General features: G+C 48.1%; 2 protein-coding genes across 2 annotated transcripts; both read right to left on the bottom strand.

Moving 5' to 3' along the window:
- Window positions 1-9,153: 9,153 nt before the first annotated feature.
- LOZ57_006313 (uncharacterized protein) lies at window positions 9,154-11,218 on the bottom strand (the record flags this gene model as incomplete). The annotated part of the gene is made up of 2 exons (XM_049255333.1): window positions 9,154-9,279; window positions 9,563-11,218. The coding sequence occupies 2 exons, from the start codon at window positions 11,216-11,218 to the stop codon at window positions 9,154-9,156; spliced, it is 1,782 nt and encodes a 593-aa protein (XP_049105706.1).
- Window positions 11,219-17,956: 6,738 nt separating this feature from the next.
- Window positions 17,957-22,672, bottom strand: CDR1 (Multidrug resistance protein; the record flags this gene model as incomplete). Its single annotated transcript, XM_049255332.1, has 5 exons — window positions 17,957-18,380; window positions 18,440-18,903; window positions 18,968-21,442; window positions 21,503-22,037; window positions 22,098-22,672. 5 exons carry the CDS (start codon window positions 22,670-22,672, stop codon window positions 17,957-17,959), a joined length of 4,473 nt encoding a protein of 1,490 aa, XP_049105705.1.
- Between the last annotated feature and the right edge of the window lie 752 nt (window positions 22,673-23,424).

The following is a 23,424-nucleotide window of genomic DNA, read 5'->3' as shown; positions in this document are numbered from 1 at the left end:
TGAAGTGAAGATGATGATGGATGTGGAAATGGAGAAGAGACAGAGAAAGAAAGGATTGGAAGAGGTAGAGAGCGGCGAAGTGTTCCTTTTTTGTGTTTATTTTGGTGTATATACGAGAGCCAAGGACGGGGGAGGGAGAGAGCGGGGACGCTAGATAGAACGTAATATGAAGTGTCTCTGGAATATTGTTGAGCAGGAGTCAGGTGACTTGTCAGGTGACCAGGTCTCTGAAGTAGGAACCGGAGAACCATAGGTTTGCCACCTCCTCTTCTCAACCATGGTACTGATTTCATTATCTTTGACTATCAGGCTGGTGGAGGTTTGCTAGGGGTTTTTCATATGTTTTTTCTGTAGTCTTGATTATAGCATGTTTGTCTATAAGTATTCTTGTCTTGTTTGTTAGGAGCAGATCTAGATGCAATATTATAGATGCTCAGTTACATGATCATCACATGCTTCTGTGTCATCTGATAGTTATGAGCCCAGGCTCTTTCAAGAATTTGGTTGTTATCTAAAGATATGTTCAAGATACTTTATTTTACTCTTGTTATTCATACAAATAGAGGTCACTATTAAGTATCTTAAGATCATACATTGAATCCTCTATTTAAGCTTAAATTTTAATTGTGGAGTTCATGAAGATCTAACACATCTATATATTTACTGATCTAAGTCTATGAAAAACCATAATCTAGAGTCAATGTCTCACTTCAATAATTAATTAAAAATAAATGAATCATCTAGAAGAGTTGTTATGCTGAATAGTTCTGATGATTAAAAAGAATGAATTGAAGACATCAAGCATTTAGCAAATCTTCACTGATTGTGATCATACATCAATTCAATAAAAGAAATACATTCTGAACTTCAGAAATTCATTATAGAGAATTTTCTTTCTTCTGAAAAAATTGAAGAAACTGTGACTCCTGCAGATACAAAACATGCAAGAAATATGCAAAGAAATTGATACAGAACTTAAGAGAAGAGAGTCTTAGTGATGCAAGAGCTATAGAAGACAATAAGAGACTGTGTAGATCTGTTTCTGAGAATTCTTATAATAAGTGAATTAAATGATGTAGAAACTACTGCAAAAGAACATCTGAAAGCTCTATATGCTAGAAATGCAGTGAATGCTTCTCAATTGAAAGCTAGACTAGTAGAGAGATTCAAAATTCTAGAAGATGAGTCAAAGAATTAAGTGATTGAAGCATATTTACTGAACTACAAAGAAGCATTAAATTGGGCTATCATGTACAATATATGTGAATATATTCACAAGTCTTTTGTCTCCAAATAATTTCTGAGAGCAATCTCTCAGAATTATAGAGAGTTCTTCTATATGTATCTGTCAAAGCTTCTAACTGAAGAGAATTTGAATCAGAAGCATGAGCTGAATGTTTATAGACATATTTAAATATTTTGGCAGACATTAAAGAAGAATTCTGAGCCAGATCAACAGAATAAGTCATCAGCATATTTCACTGAAAAGATAGTTCAAAATAAGCTGTTGAGGAAGAATAATGAAAATATGAACTCTGCATGTTTTTGTGAAGAGCATCATGATTGAATGTACTGTTCATATTTTAATTCACTTGTTCAACCAATGAGCTGGAAACTGGATTCAAAAATTGATAATAAGATCAAGAAAGCATTGAAGAATTCAGTGAATGACAGAAAATTAAAGAAAAAGATTGCAAATTGGAAGAAATTGAAGAATTTGAATGCTAATGAAGAAGTTGATGCTTTGAGCAATGTGACAGACAGTGATGCTAACAAAGTCATTGTCAAGACATCTTCTAATCTAACTATCTTTGCTTCCATAATGATTTTTAACTTCACTAACATGAGTGATAAATATGAATTCTATTCATTATGGGACAGCTTCATATTAGATGGGGGTGCAGATGCACATATTTGCAATGATTTTACAAGATTTCAAAACTATTGAAATGCTGATTCTTTGAATATTGTGCTCATTGGAAATACTCATTGTAAAATCCACAGATACAGTGATGTTGAAGTTTATACTCAAATGCCAGCAGATGCTGGCAAGATATTACTAAAGAATGTTCTCTATGTTTCTGGCTTTCATATAAATCTAGTAGCACACAGATTGCTGTGTGCAAAGAGTTGTTATTTGGACAATGAGTCTCTTATGATTTACTATGCTGGCACAAGAGATATCTTGTTCAATTTGACTGTTAAAGAGAGAAAAATGATTGTTGAATACAGATCTATTAATGTTGCAACAGATAGTATAATGAAGAGTGTTTTTACTGTCTCATTGAACAGAGATTTAATTAATAAATCAGTTATGATGTTGATCTTCAGCTCACTGAAAATCATAAATATTTGACATCTGAGACTTAATCATCTGAACAGAGAGTCTCTGACACATCTTCTGAAGATGTCTACTGATATGAAATTTGCAAAGATTTCTTGAGATTCTCTAACAGTAAAGTGCAGATCTTGTGCTTCTTCAAAAGCAAAGTAAATTATATGCAGAATGCTGTTGAAAAGATCTACACATCTGTTCATGAAAATGTCTATTGATCTCATACAGTTTACTCCAGATTATAATGAAGATAGGTGGGTGGTTCACTTATATTGTGATACTCATCTACACTACATGGAAATGATGCAGTGAAAATCTGAAAGTTTGACATGCACAGCAAAAATGATAAGAGTAATTCTCAATTTATATCAATTGGCTATCTTAACTATTTGAATTGATGGAGAGATCTCTATGCAGTCAGAACTGACAGTGTTGACTTGAACATATGATATAGTTGTTCAATGTTCAGCATTCTACACATCAGCTCAAAATGGAGCTGTGAAATGTGCAGAAGCTTTAATAATGATGGCAGCATGTACAATGTGAATTGAAGTCAATTTATCTGAGAATTTGTGACCAGAATGTGTCAAGACTGTAGTGTATATTTTAAACAGAATTCTGATTAAAGATCTTAATTGGAACACTTCTCTTGAATTCTTAGAGAAATATCTTTGAACTGCAACTTCTTTAACTGAAATTAGACATATAAGAGTTTTTGACTGTAGAGTGTATTCTTTAATTAAGAATGCACAATACAGAAGAAATCAGAAGCTGACTTCTAGAGTGAAAGTTGAATATCTTGTTGAATATGAATCAATGAATATTTTTTGCATTTGAATTTCAGTATGATGAAAGATTATATTAATGAGAGACATTATATTCAATGAAGATATGCTATTCAATTCTAATGAGATGAGCAGTGAGCTTTTATTACAGAAGAGCTTTGTTGTGCTGGATACAATATCTTTTGTTGAAGTAAGTGATATTAACAAGATGAGCTTGAGCAAGCATGACAGTGAAGATGAAGACTCTGAGAAAAAGACATCATGTGAAAGTTATAAGACTGTTAATCAGTCAATAAGATTGACAGAAACAATGACTAAGACACTAACTGATCAATCAGAAGAGACATATGCATTGCCAACATCAGAATCTACATCAGAGCTGTTGACTTCAGACATCTACATTCAATCTCTTCTGAATGATTCAACAATGCCATTAACTGAAATAGAGGTGCTGAATCAACTTTCATTGACAGTCAATCATTCTGCTGTGGAAGCTATGGAGATGATGAGTGGTGTTGTAGTTGAGTCATCTGAAGATATAACATCTACTACACTTTCTGCCACTAGCTCTATGGGAGCAGTGAGCACAAATGATGGACAATTAATAGTCAATTGTTCTGCCACAGAGATGATGAGCACAAGTGACAGAATTTTGACAGTCAATTGTTTTGCCATGAAAGTGATGAATGACTCAGCTGAAGTGAGCTTGAATAAGCAATCTCCATCTTCTAGATGAAGTGCTAGAATAAGATGCCAAAATGCAGATTGAATTGACAGATGAACAGCTTATATAATGATTCTGCAGTAAACAGTGCAATTGAATTCATTTTATAGAGACTATTTAACAGCTTTTACAATTATGAATTCTAGACTTTACAGAGAGAATCTTCTGAAGTTTCTGAAGCATTATTTTTCAATGTTGCAACATCTGCATGCTGGTGGATTTAAGACTGCCATGAATGTGGAAATGGAGAAGCTATGAATGAAGAAATGCTTTGAAGAAGTAGAGAGCTTGAAAGAAATACATTCAATCTCTTTAATGTGAATTTATATGTACAAATTTGATGTTAATGGTTTTTTGGAATGTTATAAGACAAGGCTTGTTTTTTGCAGAGATCTGAATATTAATAATAAACATGACATCTATGCTGCTACATTTGCTGTGCAGATATTTTGCCTTTTAATGACTATAACAGCTTATTTTGAAATGAAGATCTTTCAGATTGACACTGTTAATGTGTTCATTAATGCTTCATTTGATAAATCTGTTTATTGCAGACTGGCAGAGAGTTACAGTAAGAAAAGAGATGTTTGAAAGATTCTATGTATCTTATATGATCATCTCAAATCTCCATGACTTTGATATAAAGATCTTGCTTCAACACTTCAGAAACTAAAATTTCATCAGATTTGTGAAGAATTATGTCTATTTATTGATAAGAATACTATTATCTTCTTTTACATGAATGACATAGTATTTTTATATCACAGAAAGAATGTTGGAACATTTGAGCAGTTATTGAAGAATCTATGAATGTGTTATGAGCTTTGAGAGATTGAAGAGCTAGAGTGGTTTCTAGATATTCATATCTTACATGATAGAGATGCTCAGAAGCTTTGACTGTGTCAGAATAGTTATATTGAGAAGATTGCTAATAAGTTCAATCTTATGAAGTTAAAGTCATTATATATGTCAATGATAACTGTGAATATAGCTTCTTATACAGAGGTGCAAGATAAGCAACAAATACATGTCTATCAACAGAAGATTGATTTGACTCTCTATGCTGCTATTATAACACAGTCTGATATTTTGTTTGCTACTGCAAAATTAAGTGAGGCTTTGATTAACTCAGAACCAGAACATCATACAGCAATTGAGAGAGTTATCTCATATGCTTTTTCAACAAAGTACTATGCTCTTGAATTTCATGTCAATGATGGATTGAATATCCAGAGAGAGAATAATAATACTGACATCATTAACACTTATTTAATAATTGTCAGTGATTCTTCTTTTGCAGATGATTTAAACTCAAGACACTTCTTCCAGAGCTCTGTATTTAAGCTCTTTGAAGACTTAATTGATTGAAAATTCTTCAGATAAAAGATCATTACAACATCTTCAACAGAAGTCAAACTTTTAGCACTATTCTATATGACAAAAGAGACCATGTGGTGGAAATGCTTATTTAAGAATATTATGTTGAAATTAGAAAGAGATTTTAATATTTTATGTGATAATTTACAAACAATATGATTACTGATTTCAGCAGCTCTGCAACTAATTATCAAGCTCTGTCACATTGATATTCATCACCACTGATTATGGCAAGTAGTTACTAATAAGAAATTGAATATTATCTGAATTGAAAGTAATAATATGCCTGCAGATGGCTTAATAAAGATCTTATTTAGACAGAAATTTAAAAAATTTGTAAAGCAATTGAGACTTATGAATATTGATTATTTAATAGAGAGAAATTCACTGCCTACATCACTGTTAAAGCTATGAGAGCATGTTGAGCAGAAGTCAGATGACTTATTAGATGATCAGATTTCTAAAGTAGAAACTGAAGAACTGTAGATTTATCATCTTCTCTTCTCAATCATGATATCAATTTCATTATCTTTGACTATTGAGCTGACAGAGATTTACTAGGAGTTTTTCATATGTTTTTTCTGTAGTCTCAGTTATAGCATGTTCATCTATAAGTATTCTTGTCTCATTTGTTAGGAGCAGACCTAGATGCAATATTATAGACGCTCAGTCACATGATCATCACGTGCTCCTGTGTCGTCCGATAAATATACAATCATCTACGGAGTACAGAGTGTTTGTCATGTGCATGGAGGTGCTGTGCGTACGTACGTATATCGATGGGCAGATATATATCCTTTTCCCTGGATGACATGTATCTGTGGTTTGTGGCTGGACCAAGCTTTGGTTTGCGCAGACTCCGTGGTGGTGGTGTGCAAGACCAGCGTTTCAGACGCGCGGTTCGTCTGATATATATATATATATATATATATATATATTTTCTTCTTTGTGGCAAGAAAAAAAAAAAAACATGGCGGCCTCCTGGTTTCTGTTTTGACAGCTTGCGTGAGGGGAGTGTGTTTCGCGCGCGGCCTGGGGCTGCAATTTGTCAGAGACCCTGGTGATCTCTCCTATCTACGTACGGGAGTACCCCGTAGGCCATATTACGCAGGTAATAATTATTACATCTCCCGCACGGAGTGCTCCGTACTCTATACAGACACCTACAAACAGTACCAGGAAATTTCCTCCTGATTCTCCGCAAATACCAACGATCATGTCGTGCAGTTGTGTCTTCTCGGGCAGGTCGGCCCTACGATAAGGCTGGTCCCGGGGGGAGGTGCAGAGAGCCAAGCGGCGTGGACGAAGCCAAGGACAACCAAGCACGGCGGCCACTTGGGGGGCCTTGGCGGAAACGGGGGGGGCATCCATCGCGGCGTTGTTTTGTTTCTACACTATCAATTGACGAAGGATTGAACTGCGATCCCTGGGAGTTAACGGAGTAGGGGTTAGTTCGTTTTTTTTTCGTGCTGGGGGCTGGTTAGCGTTGGAGGGTTGGTTTTTATTTCTTTATCTGCGATGGATGATGGGTGATCCCACGCAGCCAAAACAGCGCCGCAACGCACTCCCACTCCCACACTACTCACAACCGTCGCGCTGCCTCGCTTGCGGCTGCCCAGCCACACCCCTCCCCTGGCGGCGGCCGCTGCCATTGGCCCGAGCTGCTGTGGGTTGCGGTGTGGCGCGGCCAATCATTTCGAGGCCGGTGGGGCGGCGTCGCAAGCTGCCGGTGGGGCCGGCCGCCAGCCAATCAGCGCCCGCCGGACTCGTGTTCTTTTTCTTTGCGCTGATCAGCCGCACCGCAGAGCAGTGGTGTTGGGCCTGTGGTGCGGGTGCTGGGCGGCGAGGAAGAGTTCTAGTAGTAGTATTAGTAGGGAGTGTAGATGCTGCTGCTGCTGCTGTCCGACCAGGACTACTGGACATCGACGCAGACGTCGTTGATGTCGTGTCGTCGTCGTTGTTGACGCGGACAGCGGGCGCACCGCGGTGGTGCCGGTGGCTGAGGATGGCGCAGGGCGAGTGAAGAGGACCCGCCTGCTGCCCAGGCTGAGACACCGCCCGTACGCACTCCCGTTCTGTAATTAATCTCTTTGCGCGCTGGCACTGCGCCCGCACAGCCGGCCATGGCGAGCGGCGATCGGGGCTCGCTGGCCAGGGCGATGCACGCTTAACGAGGTACTTCCCCGGCGATGCACACAGCCTGCTATTATCATGGTGGTGGTGGTGGTGGTTCACGAGCAGGCAGTTCTAACACTACTACTACTGGTGGTCAACGGCCCCCTCCCCCCCCGGGCGACGGTACGGGACAATACGGCCGCGGTAAGGTTGGCATCTGAAAAGGGAACGCGGCCACGAAAAGAAAGCCCAATAAAGCCCGCCCGCGCCGGCCGCCCTTTGCTCGCTCTCGTTCTGCCTTCTCGCTCTCTCTCTCTCTCTCTTCTCTCACTCCCTCTCTCTCCTCCCCCCACCACTCTCGTTGCTTCGCTTCGCTTCTCGGTGAGTGCGTGTCCTTTGTGTCAGCCTCTGCCTCTGTCCTCGCTCTGCTCTCCCCCCATAGTTACCTTCTAACTCCCTTTCTTTCTCTCTCCAGCTAGCTCTCTCGGCGTCGTTGCTCAAGCACTCTGCGCTCCACAGCTGTTCAAGCATCGATCAACAGCACAACATCATCACAATGGCCAGCCAGGGTTACTACCAGCAGCCTCCTCCCCAGGGGTATGTTCGCGCGCCACACCGTCCGTATCCTCTGCTGTGCCACAGCCTGAGCTAACTCGTCCGTCAAAAGATACCCGCCACCACAGGGCTACCCTCCCCAGGGCTACCCGCCACAGGGCCCTCCACCACCGGTACGTTCATTCAAGCATAGCATTCATTTCCCTTGAACCCCATTACCAATGACTAACAACCCATGATAGATGCAATACCCGCAGAGCGCACCGCCACAGACCGTCGTCGTCAAGGAAGAGAAGAAGAAGGACCGGGGCTGCCTCTACGCTTGGTAAATAACTGTTCCCTTTCAGAAAAACACAATGTAGTTTGATCCCCCAGCGCTAATACGGTTGTCGTTAGTGTCGCCACGCTCTGCTGTTGCTGGCTGTGCGGCGAGAGCTGTGAATGCTGCCTGGATTGCCTGGATTGTCTGGATTGCTGCTGCTAGGCTTGGCCTGTGCCACGCTTCCTCGTCCTTCAGAGTCAGTTGACGATGCGATGCCCGGGGTCTGTCACTCTGCGGACGGAGAAAAAATATCATGATATACCAGAAAGTCTCGTCGAGTGCTGAGATGCTTGCCCTGTTCTCAACGCGTCGTGTCTTTTGAAGTTATCCGGTCCGGCATTGTGATGTACTGTCGTGCATTTGCCCTTTTGACTTATGTCTTATTTGACTTCCCGCCACCCTCTTTTTTTTTTTCTTACCTAAATTCTATTATGGTTTCCCCTTTTAGTATTTACCTTCATTTTTCTTTTTCTTTTTTAGCATGCTGTTATGTACCCTTAAAGCTCGGAGGTCCCGGCCAAAGTATTCTGAAGCGGAGATGACTTTTTTTAATTTTTTTTATCATGAAGAAAACCGAAAACATTTTTGATTTCTGTGCTATTATTCAAGCATTATGTTGAATCAAACACTTTCGTGCTTGGTTGTTGGTTTTCTTTTTATTAATAGTAGAGTGGCGAGGGCGACGTGCAGGGGTTCTCGAACGACGTCCCATCACCTTGCGTACATATGCATGCGGACGACAGGCATATACTACTGACATACATACATGACTTGCATCCATGGATGTGGCTGAGTCGATATGCAGGCGGCGCCATCGTCAGCTGGACAGCCGGTTGCTGTTGTGATGTGTAGTTTACTCATTTAACCCTACATGCCGACCAGCAACTACGATGGTTGTTGAGTCTTGTTGTATCGCTCTGAAGGTGCAAGTACGCTTGAGCTAGCCACGTCTTACGGGGCAGGTGATATATGCTCTTCCCGCGGGTAGTATAGCACTGCATGTGACTGCCTGCATCCGGAGCTTCAAATGAGGTAGGGAAAGTAACAAGATGAAGCTCGACGGCGGCTGGTACTAGATATCAACAAGAAAAAAAAAAAGAGAAGGTACCATTAAGTCCGGTCATTATACACAGCGAGCAATAATAGTCAAAACACATATCCGTCGCACAATAAGCCATCCAGCCATCCCATCCCATTCCCAAGCCCGGGTATCGTATAACAACATCTCATCCTCATCACCCGAAATACACCACACCACCCATCCCCCCTCCCCCCCCTCCCCCAGCAGCAGCAGCCCCTCTCCGCCCACCCCTCTGCCCCGGCACCAACAGCCACTTTCCCCGACGCACCTCCCGCACAACACCCTCACGCACCGCCCAGTCGCGCAGACCGACATCCAGCACGCCGACTTCCTCCTCGTCGCCGTTCTCGCAGTGCTTGCCGACGTGCTCCATGCGCGCCTCCCAGCACCCGGCCCCGCGGAACTCCGCGCTGCAGTACGTGCACCGGCTGAACTGCGGCGGCTGTCGCTGCTCGATCCAGCACCGCGTGCGCACCGCCTCCAGCGACGCCTCGAACGCCGCCCGCGCGTCCTTGCTGGGCGCGTTGCTGCTGTGCGGTGGAGAGCTGGGTACGCGCCACGGTGTGTGCATGCGTCGCTGGTGCTGTGTGAAGAGGTCCTTGCGGTTGAAGTCGTTGGGCGTGCGCAGCGTGGGGTTGAAGGGCGTCGTGCTGCTATTGCCGGCGAGGTGGCCCGGCGAGGGCAACGACGACGATGCCGATGACGACGGCGAGGGGTCGGCGGCGTTGTTGATATTGCACTTGCCGACGTCGCAGCGGAAGAAGCCCAGCTGCAGGTGCTGGCTCATGACATGCCGCTTCCACTCGTTCTTCGACACGAATACCAGGTTGCAGCCGTACGGCGCGAACACGCACGGGAACTGCCGCTGCGTGGTCTTCTTGCGAGATGCCGAAGACGACGGTGAGGAGGAAGAGGAGGAGGAGGTGGTGGTGGTGGCCTTGGTGGTCGACTGTTTCTTGGCCGGCTTGCTGAATGCCGGCCGGGTCTTGTTCGTGTTCATCATCAACTTGCTGCCGCTCTTCTTTTTGGGAGAGCCCGGCGGTGTCTCCACCTGCAGCACGGAGTCGAAGTCCTCCTCCTCAGGGGTATATCGCTCATGTTTGACTCGCTTCCTGGGCGGTTCGACTTCGACTTCTTCCGGCTTGTATTGGTCGTGCTGGTGCTCGGCGAGGAGCGGGTCGATGGCCGGGTCGGGGTCAAACGGGACGTTATCATATGCCAGCAGCGAGTTGGGATCTGCAAACGCTGGCCACTGCTCAGACGGCTGAGGGTCAAAGTGGGCCGGGTGGCCAAAACAAACGGCGCCAAAGTCTTTCTCTGGAGGAGGCGTGTGTATCTGCTGGACGTGCTGCAGGTCGTTTGGGTTCACGGAGCATTCGCTGGCGCAGTATGAGCCCGCGGCCGTCGGCGAGAAGGAGGCCGGGCTGAAGATGTGGGAGAACTGGAAGTTGTCGACCATGGGCGATGGCGTGGTGCTGGGGAACTGGTTGGAGAATACCATCCAGGGCTGGTCGCTCATCAGCGAGCCCGTGGCGGACATATCGCCGCCTTGCGAGCCGGACGGCGAGGCGTATCGTGTGGCATGCAACGACGGCGGTGGTGGCTGCAATGGCGTGGCGTTCTGGATGGGCAGGTAGAGGGTGCCGTGCATATCTTCCCCCATCACCGGGTATGAGTGGCTGCCGGCGACGGATTTCTCGAGGCTCGACAGATGGCGTTCCATGCGGGCGGGCCTCGTCAGGTCAGCGGCGTGTCCGGGCTCGGGCGTGGCGGGGTCGCGGAAGAAGCGCGGGGAGGCCACCAAGATGTCGTCGCCGGACAAGAGATCGGGGGAGAAGGCGAAGTCGAATTCGTCCGAGGTCAGTTGGCCAGAGACGGGGATCTGAGGCAGGTCGCTAAAAGCTGTGAACGCAAGGTCATTCATTGCTGCGTGACGACAGACGGGGCTGTCACTGGGAGCGGCAAAATACAGTGAAGTCAAGACTGGCTGGCGGACAGCCCAGTCAGCGGCCGCGAGGTAGAGAGAGAGATATATATATATGGGAGGTGGGTACGAGGGTCCGCAAAGCACAAGGGGCGCATATATATAGAGATATATATATACGAAGGCCAGAGACAAGAGGCAGTGAACAAGAGTCTTCACGGCGAGCGGACGAGGTGTGTGGTCTGCAGAACAGGAACGGAGGGGAGGGACGATCAGCTGCAGCGGCGCTGCAGTATATATGTATCAGTCAACGGCGGAGCGAAGGCTAGCCGGAGGACACAGGCTCCCGCCAATACGGGCCAGCTATGCCAGCGATCGGCCAGGGTTGTGAATGGGGCGCGGGCAGGTCGTCCTGCGGGCGGGATGGCGCTGGCGCTGGCGGCCAGAGCCTGCGAAATAAAAAAAAGCAACCCGCGCGACGCCCAAACGGGAAGCAAAAGAGGCGGGCGGCCATGGGTCATGGCATGCTTCGCCCGGAGAGAGAGAGAGAGAGAGAGAGAGAGAGAGAGAGAGAGAGAGAGCGCAGCAGCATCGCACGGCGCACTCGCTCATCGGCGGCTCGCGAGAATAGGGCGATGGCTGGCGAGGGGGAAAAGGGGGGGCGTGCAGAGCCGCATCGCATCCATCGCTGGGCCAAGAGAGAGCGAGAGAGAGAGAGAGAGAGCATTGCAACGCAGGCTATAGCGACGCACCGCCGTTGGCCGGCGCGCACCGAATGACCGCAGCAGGCAAAGGGCGAAAGAAGCAAAAAAACGCGCCAGCGCCGTCACGAGCAGAGAGAAGTCTGGAGAGAGAGAAGCAGCCCGACGCGGGCGGGCAGGGAAGCGAAATGAGCGTTTTTGGAACGAAGCTTTCGCGGGCGGGCCTTTATTTAGCAGCACCGGCAGCGCGCAAATACGAGCGGACGAGTCGAGAGGCCGGGGGCGTCGCTAAATGCTCGCTAGCGACTCGTGCGTCGTGGGTGGGCGGTGATCCGCGCAACGCTGGCGGCATCGCTGGCTGGTTCGTTAGCTGGCTGGCTGCGGGCAGGCCGTCCACCGTGAGCGTGATGGCGGTGATGCTATGCTGCAGCCAGTGGTGGTAGCGTCCGTGGCTTCCCCCCTACGCTGCCCTGCGCTGCGCTGCTGCTCCCCCCGTTGCTACTGGCAGGCCCTGCGCCCACCAACGCCCGCCAGCTGACTGAGCACTCGCTCGTCTCTCCCAGCCGATCTCCCACGCTGCCGGCGCGGGCTGCTGCCCCGTACCGCAAGGTACCGCTGCGCCGGAGAACTAGGCGGCCGCTGCCGTCGAGTGACCTGGATCTCTCAAAAGGGCGTTTTGTCTCGCGCTGGAGGGCCTGGCGCAACGCATGCCTGTACTCGCACGCCGTGTGTTTGACCTAGAAACAGCCAAAAGCAAGCAACGCAAAGCAAGCTGCGTTCTGCATCACCGCCGTCCGTCGCCCAGATGCCTCCGAAAAGCTTCATCCCGGACTGGCCGGCGATGGCTCGGCCGGGGGGCACTGGGTGCCTGTCCCGGCGAGAGGTGTGCCCCGTATTTTACTGGCTGTGCGACGCGAGGATGCGATGGAGGAGGAGGAGGAGCAGAGTTATAGTTGGTCGTCTTTTTTGATTTGCCTCCCCCCCCGCGAGCTTGACTTGCAGGGCCCGACCTCCCGATTGCTGATCGTCAGTCGCCTTTCTCTCTACTGTAACGAGCGTTTAGGCTTTTTTGCCGGGCGGGTGTTGCGTGTGCAGCTCCCGAAATTAACATCCCTACACGGCGGATGGCTCGAGGACGGACGATGACGGTCCTGCAGTGCTGTTCACCAACTCGCCACTACTAACCAGACACACACACACACAAAGGTACGATCGAAGCGGGCGTCATGGGGCCACGCAGGCTCCGAGTTAACTCGTTAGTTAGTTCAATCAGTGATGCGAGTCTGCCTGCGCTGGCCTCGACCGTGCATGGGGGGGGCGGAATGCTGCAGACCCCCCGGCAGGCATCTTTATTCAATCTCATAACTAAATAGAGAGATACAAACAGACAGCCATCGAATCAACACCGCCCCGCCTCACCCTCCAGCAAGGACCACGCCCAGAGGGCTTATACGCAGTCCGTTGATCTTGGCCCGCCGGCCCCGGTCTGGGCGGTGCACGGCGAGTGGGCGACGGCGGGAGTCAAGACGCCCTCAAGCCGTAAAGGCGGTCCGTCGGGCGACTAGCTCACTATCCAAGCCAAAAGGCAACCAAGCTAGGAATGGGCCGTTGATAATGCGATTGATATTGATGTTATTATTATTAGGAGCATTCATGCTTATCATCCCAGATCGGAAACAATGCGAAATGCGCCAAAATTCCAAGATTCCTTGGAAATATCCGAAGTCTAGGAAAGTATCCTCTGCAGAGCGAAACTCGACCAGTTAGCTATCTATCCCACTGGCTTAGCAAAAGGCAAATTCTCTGAGCCCGCAGCCAATAACCATCACAGCCAGGAAACGCCAAAAGCCAAAACACCCCCCCTACATTCAATGCAGGCCCCCCCGGGGGGAGGGTCCCATCACACCCGGGGTCTCATTCCCACATGGCAGAGCAGCACCCGGGCTTGCTCTCCGAAGTCACTATACGGGGTACACAGCCATTATTATTATTTCTCCGGCCTCCCAGCAGTGCCACGCCAAGCAAACACACAGCCATGCGCGTGAGGAGGGCGATGGGGCACCGCCGCGCAGGACTGGCGTGGCATACAAACTGCGCCGGGGCACACAGACCGAACGGAGACAGACAGACAGACAGACAGACAGACATGCCTGCACCAACGAGCCAACCAGCGCGCGGCTCCAATGCCAGTAGTACATAGTACGGCCTGACCGTGCGAAACGACGTAAACTATCTCCCATGCTTCCGCGCGGCCAATGGGGCACTGTGCACCGTGGGACTGCGTGGTGATCGTTTTGATCTGAACAAATCAAGGCCTCGGGTCTTGCTGCCCTGGGGGGCAAGGGAAAAAGCCAAAAACAAGGCGACCGTGGTGAGATGTGTCCTTTGTTGCGTGAGTGTATATACTACGAAGTACTCTGTACTCTCAGTATACACACGCTCTAACTATCCCTTGCTGGCTGTTCCCCGGCTTCGAGCGCAGCCAAAAAAAAAAAAAGGGAGCATGCCGTGAAACTTCGTCAAAGTGATGCTGACGTCCAACCCCCCCCGGCAGTGAGAGAGAGAGAGAGAGAGATAGAGAGTTTTGGGCGCCTTTTTTTTGGACTCGTCTTGCGTGTCGCTGGCTTTTTTTTCCCCGTTCCGATCTCCAGGTGCCTGACACCCTCCTCCGTGCAATACCGACGGAGCCTCTATCCGCCCGCGCAAGGATGAGCAGCCCTGCCAATGTGATTGCTTGTGATCGCTTCGTTTCGTCCCTCTCTCTCTCTGTTCCCTGTTTCGCCGCGATTTGTCATGTTGGAGCCGCACCCCGTTCGCGTGGCCCCGAACGAACCTGGCGCGCGGGCGGCCCCCAATGGCCGTGTTGGCAATCCGCGGCCGTCTGGCGCCGATAGCCATTAGTTATTCAAGACTTGTTGCCGGACAATGATTTCTAATCTCTGTCTCCCCCCCCCAGCTGATGCGGTTGAAATTTACTCTCGCCTGCAGCGATCTGAGAGGCTGATTGGCGCGGAACAGTTCGAGGAAAGACAGGAAAAAAAAAACAAAAAAGCCGGACTGGCTGCTAGTAGCAAGTGATTGCCCACCGTTGGGGCGCGCTTCGAAAGTGTAATTCTTTGCATTATGATGATTATTGCGTGGAGAACGGAGTACGCCGGCTTGGTCTTTTTCTCTCGATCGATCGCAGCTGAGGAGGCTCAAACGCCAGCAAAAGACCTTCCCGCCCCGGAGCAAACCTGCCGGCCATGCAGGCTATTTTCGGTTCGTGCCCAGAAAGCTAACTAGAGGACTTAGATGCTTGGGCGTGGGCTTGGGTTCGGCATCGCCCGTCCCTGTTTTCTGGCGCGACAGGTTTGAGGACACCAGTCGTGTCGTACGCACCGCGACCCATATGTGTGTGTGATTTGATTATTATTGTCTCTCTACGAAATGAAAGGGGTTGGTGTTTATGCTTGGCTGCCCGGTTTAGCTGGCTAGGTAATTAACTATGCTCCTTGATACCTTTTTCCCAATGAGAACGAACGAACGAACGAACGAACGAACGAACGGGGGTGTTTAAAATCTCGCCGTCGAAGACAGAAATAGAAGCCATCCGAACAAAGGACACGTCTACCACCGCTCCCGCGCCAGAATTGTGATATTATTTTTATTATTATTCTTGTTATCGTCATGTCGGAGCAATTGAATTTCGCTCATTTTAATCTGACGCTCCCTGCTGAACTCAAATCCCAGCTTGGAACACCGCGAAGCTATTATTATGATTATTATTATTATTTACCTATGACGATGATTTATTTTTTTTCTGAGATGTCCCTTTTTGCTTTCCCGGTCGGGGAGGGATTGACCGGGGGCGGAACATCCATTGGCTTTCGGGTTTCATAGCGGCCCAGCACTATTATTCTCCGTGATAGGGCAGAGCCGAAAAGGCACCGCAAATCTAGACCTCAGGCGTTGAGCCAAACGACTTGAACAAAAAAACAATTTCTGAGTTCTAGGGATAGTGAACCAGGGAAAAAAAACAAAAAGAACTGACATGCAACAATAATAATATTAAATGAAAGAGCGAGAGAGGCGACAAGATTGAAAAAAAAAAAAAAAAAAGAGTTACCCCTTGATAGCTAGTTAGTGAGCTATACCCCGGACATCACCGGGATCTGGGATCTACTGGGAGATTTGGGCACCGATAACGCGCCCCTTGGGATGCTTTTGTGGCGCGCGCGTGCGCGACGAGTACGGAGAGTCTTTCAACGCATTTATTGTTATTATTATGATTTTGGATTGCCGCTCTCTAAGAATAGGGGCCTTGTGAGGGATCGTCAGAATATGCGAATCTCCTGCGAATATATCTTGAACGCGGTAAATATATTCCATCTAACTAGTTAGCAGTTATCAACTTGCGACGACAACTTGCGCCTTAATATATGTAACTAACTCCTCCGTATGCACCGACCAGCCGCAGCTTTCCAACACACATACCCAGACAAGCCCTCTCATGCATTGTGGCCGAGACTAACTTTCCAGCCCTAGGCAAAAAAAAAAAAAGGATAGTTATACCCCATGGTTTTTTTTCTCTTCTGGTTAGCCTCCTGGTCGAGTTCAAGTATCTTGGGAAGCACCCAGACCCGCCCCCCAAGCCAAATTTCCCCGGGGCTTTGTTGGGAACAGAACAAGCCGATTTTGGAAGACGCCCGCTCGTCTAAAAAAAAAAAAAAAAAAACGTCACCCCGAATGGGGAGAAGGGTGGGTGCCACGCAGGTAATAGTGGCTGGAATTCCTTTTTTTTTTTTTTATCTTTTTTTTTCGGGGACCTCCCCTTGTTTCGAACAGCAGCAGGAGCAGCAGTGCTCTGCACACTGATTAGTTGGTACAGTATGCCGGCAAACGTTGCTTGGAGTTTAATCACAATAAGGTTGTCGTGGGTGCGCCGCCGCTTGTTTTACGCTTGAAGCCTGAGGCGTGGGATGAGCCAGGACGAAAAAAAAAAAAAAAAAAGAGGACAAGGCTCATAAGGCAATTTTTGGGCGCTTCCATTCTCGTGGGCTCGTTCAGAATGGCGTTGCGTCTCCTGTTTCCAAATAATGCTGACAGGTATTACGGAGCAACTGCAGTCGACGGAGTACATGACATCAGGCAAAAACACACGCCTCAACTATTTGTCATTTGACAGCATGACTGGGGAAATGATCGGTTTGTGCAGTGCTTTGTCCTTTTTTCGCCCGGATTCGCAAACTGGCCGGTTCTCTACCATGTCTTTCTTGGGCCGGCGGTGAAAGCAATTCCAAAAAAGAAACGCCGCTGCGTCCGTCATACATAACTAAGTTCCCCCCCCCTTCAAACAACTGTTCCAAAAAGGCGTGGTGATCGGCGACTCCGTGAATTATTGGGGGAGCGGATCCACAGGAGCGGTGTTGGGGTCGTTTTGGGGGGCTGGGGAGAGAGCAGCACTCTGTGACAAAAAAAAAAAAAAAAAAAAAAGTAAAAGAAAAACAAAGAACGGAGCCCTGGGCTTGGGCTTGGGCTTGAAGGGAGGGGAAGGCCAAATGGAGGCAAAGAAAGAGAGAGCCGTGCGAAAAGCAAAAGCAAAAGAACTAACATCTGCTAGCCCAGGCCGTATCGAGATCCATGTGGCATCGCATCCTTGGATTTCCTGTTGGACCAACTTAACTAGCTGCAAAAGAGACGCACCACGTGGAGAGTTCTGCAGAAGAAATACTATTAATATTATGAGCACAGGACTATTCATTGATCGGTGAAGTCAGACGGACGCAGGGAAACAAGGGAAGATCAGACAATTTGCAATAGTAGTACAGGGATAAAATAAGCGTACACATCAAAAAAAAAAAAAAAAAAAAAATCAAGCGGTGTCTATGTAATGCATGCTAATAGAACCATGTGCTAAATTGAAAAAAAAAGGGGGAGAGGGCATCGTTGGTGAGAAAAAAAAGAAGCAAAAGAAAAGAAATTTTTTTTCAAGACGTCAAGCAATTCCGCCACCCAATGCACCGTTTTCCTAACGCTCCAGAAAGACTTGGCCTCTCTACTCCTTCTTCGCCTTCTTCGACCATTTCTTTGGCACTCTCAGTAGCCAGTAGAATACAATAGCTCCAATGACGTTGACAAAAATATAAACGAATAATATCCCGATATTTCTCCACCGGTCTTTGTATGAGATATTCACTTGCGCCAGGAATGTGTTGGTATCCGCCACTGGGCAGAAATCGCACTGTGTAGTAGACTCTGGGTTGAGAAGCCGGCCACCAGCATACGACATGTAGGCTTTGAGGTAGTCTCCGCATGTTCGACCCGCGGGTGCAGCAAGCTTGAGGAGTTCTCGTGCAGAGCAAGTAACATCCGCGTTTGCCACACCTGTTGAAAGCACGGCAGAAACGTAATAGGTAAATGGAGAGAGCCGGTACATGAAGATCCAAAACCCTGGCATTGCCTGGGGGGTGGCAAGGACACTGGAGAGATCATTGTCAGTTATGAAAATGCGATATTTCGAATAACAGGTTCAACTCACCCACAGAAGACCAAAGTCAAGGAAAAGAGCAGCTGGGCCATATTTCCACCCGTCTCTGCCTGTTCCACACCAGCAATGACCATTGAGCTGAATGTTGAACTGAACATCAGGAAAATCCACACCAGCAAAAACATGGTGGCACTGCGCTCGTTCACCGCATCTGTAGGAATAGCATTACGGAAAAACCCAATTGGATAGTACCAGCAAAAGAACGCTGGAACAGCCATTATTGTATTCCATGGCAGTTCGACCAAGATACTAGAAAGCATAAATGCTTTCCAGGAATATGCCTTTGAGGGTCGTTCTCGCACTTCATAAAGAGATCGTTGGGTGACAAAGTATGGCATCATTTGCTGCACAAGATTTGGGAAAAGAATCAAGAACATGAAGATGGCAAACATCTGGTTCTGCAACCCTTGCAAGCTGATCGGCTCCTTATAGAAGGTGAATCCAATAAAGAGTGTCTATATACGTCGTACTAGTCAGAGATTGCACGTCAATAAAAAAAAGACCAGAAGGATAACATACCGGGACAATGCACAGGCAGAATTTCGAGTAAATATACTCGGGGCTGCGCCAGTATTGCTGGAACATACGATGCTGAACAACCAGATATTGTTGCCAAAAGGGCATTGCAAATTCACCATATCCGGCAGAACGAGGAGCCTGGGGCTGTTGAGACAGTTCTCTTTTCATATCTTGTAGCTGCTGAAGAATGGCGGAGCGTTCACCACTGTTGTTCCAAATTTCAGGCCAATTCTTATCTGTTTTTGAGCCTGGTGCAGCTCCAATGACCTCTAACATCCATTCTGCTGGGTTGGCATTGGATGGACATTTGGGTGCCCCTTTATTTTCAAAGTACTCAATTAGAGTCGTCATATTATGGCCAAGATCACCAAAGTACACAGTCTTGCCTCCAGAGGCCAAGAAGAGCAGGCGGTCAAATTCTTGCATGAGCATTGCGGACGGCTGATGAATAGTACACAGAATAGCCTGACCATGGTCAGCTAGTTTGCGCATCAGCTTACAAATAGACCAGGCGGTCTGGCTGTCAAGGCCAGAGGTTGGCTCGTCAAAGAACAAAAGCAGGTCAGGTTTGGCAGCAATCTCCACGCCAATTGTCAAGCGTTTCCGTTGCTCCACGTTTAATCCTTCGCCGAGAACACCGACTACAGCGTCAGCATACTCTTCCATTCCCAGCATCTTGATAACTTCTTCGACGTAGGCAATTTTCTCGGCGCGAGGAGTTGTGGCAGGCTGTCGAAGAAGTGCGGAAAACACCAGAGCTTCACGAACGGTGCTGATTTCCAAGTGAAGATCCTGCTGCTGGACGTAGCCGGTCTTTCGCTGGAAGGAATCATCGCGCAGACGTCCGTCGACGAGCATCTCACCCGTAACAACACCCATGGTGACGCGATCAGCGAGGACGTCCAGCAGAGTAGTCTTGCCAGCACCGGAAACGCCCATAAGGGCAGTCAGCGTTCCAGGCTGGACCCAGCCATCAACATGATCTAAAATTCTTCGTGTCTTGCCCTTGATTTTAATATCATAGCAGACATCCTGCCAGTGGAAGGTAGATGTTTGTTTCACGATGGCACCAACCTGGTCATGGCCGTTGCTTTCCAACTTTTGTTTCTCGTTTGTGACATGTGCGACTTCAGGGTCTTCGCTGCTCTTCTTGCTTTTCAAATATGAAGGAACCTTGCCTCTGGGGAAAACAAGGATTTCTCCCTTGGAAGGCCTGGCGCTGACAATTTCGGTCGCGGCGATATAGGTGAAGAGGAAGAAGAAGAAAAACGCAAAGATGATTCCAAGGTTTCTCCAAAGATGGGATGCAAAGTACTTGTAGGTGATGTTTAAAAATGCATCACCATCCACAAAATTCTCACCGGGTCGCGCACCAGTTGCACCACAGATGACCGAATCACCAGCGACATTTGGATACGCAGGTCCCATTGGTACGTAAGTAGCACAAGGGAATCTGCGATCATGGAATTCGTTAATCATCAAGGATTCAAAAGCATACTGGATCGGGTTGATATAGCTAATCCACTTGAACCATGGACGCATATCTCGAACAGGAATCGTGAAGCCGGTATAGATAACCAAGGACAACATGAAGATCGAGGATGGAACCAAGGCTTGGGCCAAGGTCCTTGACACAGCACCAATGGTTCTGAAGATGTTGGACATGGTAAGAGTGGTGCAGATGGAGAACAAGAAGAAGACAAAGAAATGGCCTGGAGTTCGACGAAGATTCGTCATAAAGTATAGGATGAGATTGAAGACCACTCCAACGATTGCCTTTGCAGGTAGGTCCACTATCATCGAACTGATGGCTTCGGCGGACGGGTGATAGAGCGCATATTTGTCGTGTTTCTCAACAACGGGTCTTTGTTGCCAGAGTGTCAAGATCTCCAAAGAGCTGGCAAATCCGTTCATAAGAATGGCGAAGAAAAGTAACGAGCCACGGCTGAAAAACGAACTACTATTATCCTGTAGGTTGTAGAACACGCTTGAGATAATGAGCGATAAAGCGATGTTTCCGATAACGCTAGTCACAGTCATAGACATGTCTCCTCGTAAACGTACAAACCCTCTCCACATGCAGAGCTGAATCTGCTGAAGGAAGGACAACGTATAAGGCGAAGATTTCCGAGAGGCTTTAGACTTCTCTGCCCGTCGAGAGGTCTGGAATTTCTCAAGCTGGGCACCACCAAGAGGGTATTCATTGTTGTATTCTTCGATGTCCGTAATCAGAGCTTTGCGTTCTGCGCTATACCTCCATCTCTCAACAAATTCATCGGGCGTCTGAGGAGCTTTATTCTCGAATCCAGGACGAATTCGACGCTCAGCAGGGTTGGTGATGGATGTGAGGAAGTCCGCAGTGGTCTGGCGGTCCGGGCATTCAAAGCCCATGTCAATGAAATATTGTTTGGCATGGCCAGCATTGCCGAAATAGATCTGACGGCCTTCGTAGAGAAGAATTGCCTTGTCAAAAATCTAATCTAGTCAGTCAAAAACAATAATAATAAGAAAGAATGTTGGAAATATTTGACTCACGTCGTAGATTGCTTGACCAGCCTGGTAAATGGCAACAATAGTGGTTGTACCGGAATATTGTGTTGAGAGGCGCAACGACTTGACGAACTCAAGGGCTGTGGAACTATCTAGACCACGCGTACTATTGTCCCAACACTGTAAAGGGCTACCACTCAATGTTGTCTCTGCAATACTGATACGTTTCCTCTCACCACCAGAAACTCCCCGTATATACTCGTTGCCAACCTTGGTGTTCACGGTATGAGATAGACTCAACATTGACATGACAACGTCGCGCATATGTTCGGCGTACTGATGGCGGGTGACTCCTTGAAACCGGTTGGAAGGTGCACGGGCCCGGGCTGCAAAGTACAAGGTCTCACCAGCTGTCATCTGGGGAAAATGAGTCTCTGTTTCTGCCTGATACACAACCTCGCCGCGGAAATTTTTGTGCATCTGTGTCCACGAGATGCCTTGGTATTGTATATCATTCCCTTCATCTAGATGTAGACCGTGTGTCTCGCCTGCCAGAGTCTTAAGGAATGTAGAACACCCACTATCAAGGGGTCTTAGTTATTGTTTTCAACGCTAGATTGGAAAGTGGGAGAGGCCTTACCTGCCGGGTCGTCCTAACACCACGAGCATTTCACCACTCTTGACTAAGCCCTCGAAATCGCGTAGAATATCGATGCGGACCTTTTTACCCATGCCCATGAGATCCTTGATTGCGTTGACGGCCTTCAAAGGAGTATTCCCAACATCTGCCTGGTAGTCTGCGGCTGTGCCGTAGCCGTAAACGTTCATATTTCGAAAAGACACACCAGCCGTCCGCTTTGGATATCGGTCTGAATCCCGCGACTGAATCTGCAAGATAGTCTTCAACCATTTCTTGGCTCTGAAGTCAGGTCCGCTTGGGTTCAACTCGGGATCTGCATCTGGGTCAAGGAACGGATTGACTATGTTCTCATGGTTGTATACACTGCTGCGTCTCGAGAAGTGCGAGACTTGACGGGCCAAGGTCTCGATTTCATGCTCCTGCTCCCTGGTGATGCCATCGTCGTCGTCGCTCGAGATCATCCCAGCCGTGACTGAGCTGGTCGCGCTCTTTTTTGCCTCGTCAGCGTAGGTTCTGGCGTGGGAGGACGGAGCGTGTTGCAAATCTGGGCCAGCTTCCGCCGGTGGATTGGTCATGGTTACAAAGCCGTCGTCGCGGGTACGTGCAGAGAGTACCGCATGTACAGCGTTGACTGTGGAGTTGTGGAAAGAATTTATACAAGCGAAAAGAAAAAAAAACGAAGCGAAAAAGAGAAGCGAGCAGGCAGGGTTCTGGGTGAAGTAGTTATATATGTAGCTGGCAGCCAGGACCCGGGTATAGGTATACCAGCAGCAAGGAACTGACTCCGTCAAGTCCGGCAGCGGGCAAACAACAGGCGGCGCGGAGACGAGCTCTGGAGCCGGAGGAAGCGCTGACGCGAGGGTGATCCATGGCCAGGCAACGCAGGCGGAAAATCAATCTCTGCCAACAAAGCGCCGGAACACGCGCAGTCCCGAGCCAGGTTTGTGCCAGGGGGCGGAGAGACGTTGGATTGCCGTTCTTGGGCGGTCGGATACGCCGCTTCCGGTACAAGTCTCGCGTGGCCGACCGCCGGCAATACGCATTTCTGCCCGGCCCGGCCTGGCGCGCACCGTATTATTACGCGCTTACGCCTTGCGCCCGCCGCCCGGTTGTCAGGACGCCGTATTGGGCCCGTATGAGCCGTCACCTAGAGCCGTAGGATGCAGAGCTGGCTCCGTGCTCCGTACTCCGCCGTACTGTACATCGGTACTCCAGACGCCAGCGAGCGGCTGGGGCTTCGTGTCTTCAGGCCCGTGAATGACAGACGGGGCTGCGACGTCTGACGGAGGACAGCAGCTGCGTGCCCAAGCAGCGCGGCGAAGACCCA

The sequence above is a fragment of the Ophidiomyces ophidiicola genome (genome assembly GCF_022830035.1).
Source record: "Ophidiomyces ophidiicola strain CBS 122913 chromosome Unknown scaffold_39, whole genome shotgun sequence".
Lineage (NCBI taxonomy): Eukaryota > Fungi > Ascomycota > Eurotiomycetes > Onygenales > Onygenaceae > Ophidiomyces > Ophidiomyces ophidiicola.
This window is presented reverse-complemented; position numbering and strand designations above follow the sequence as displayed.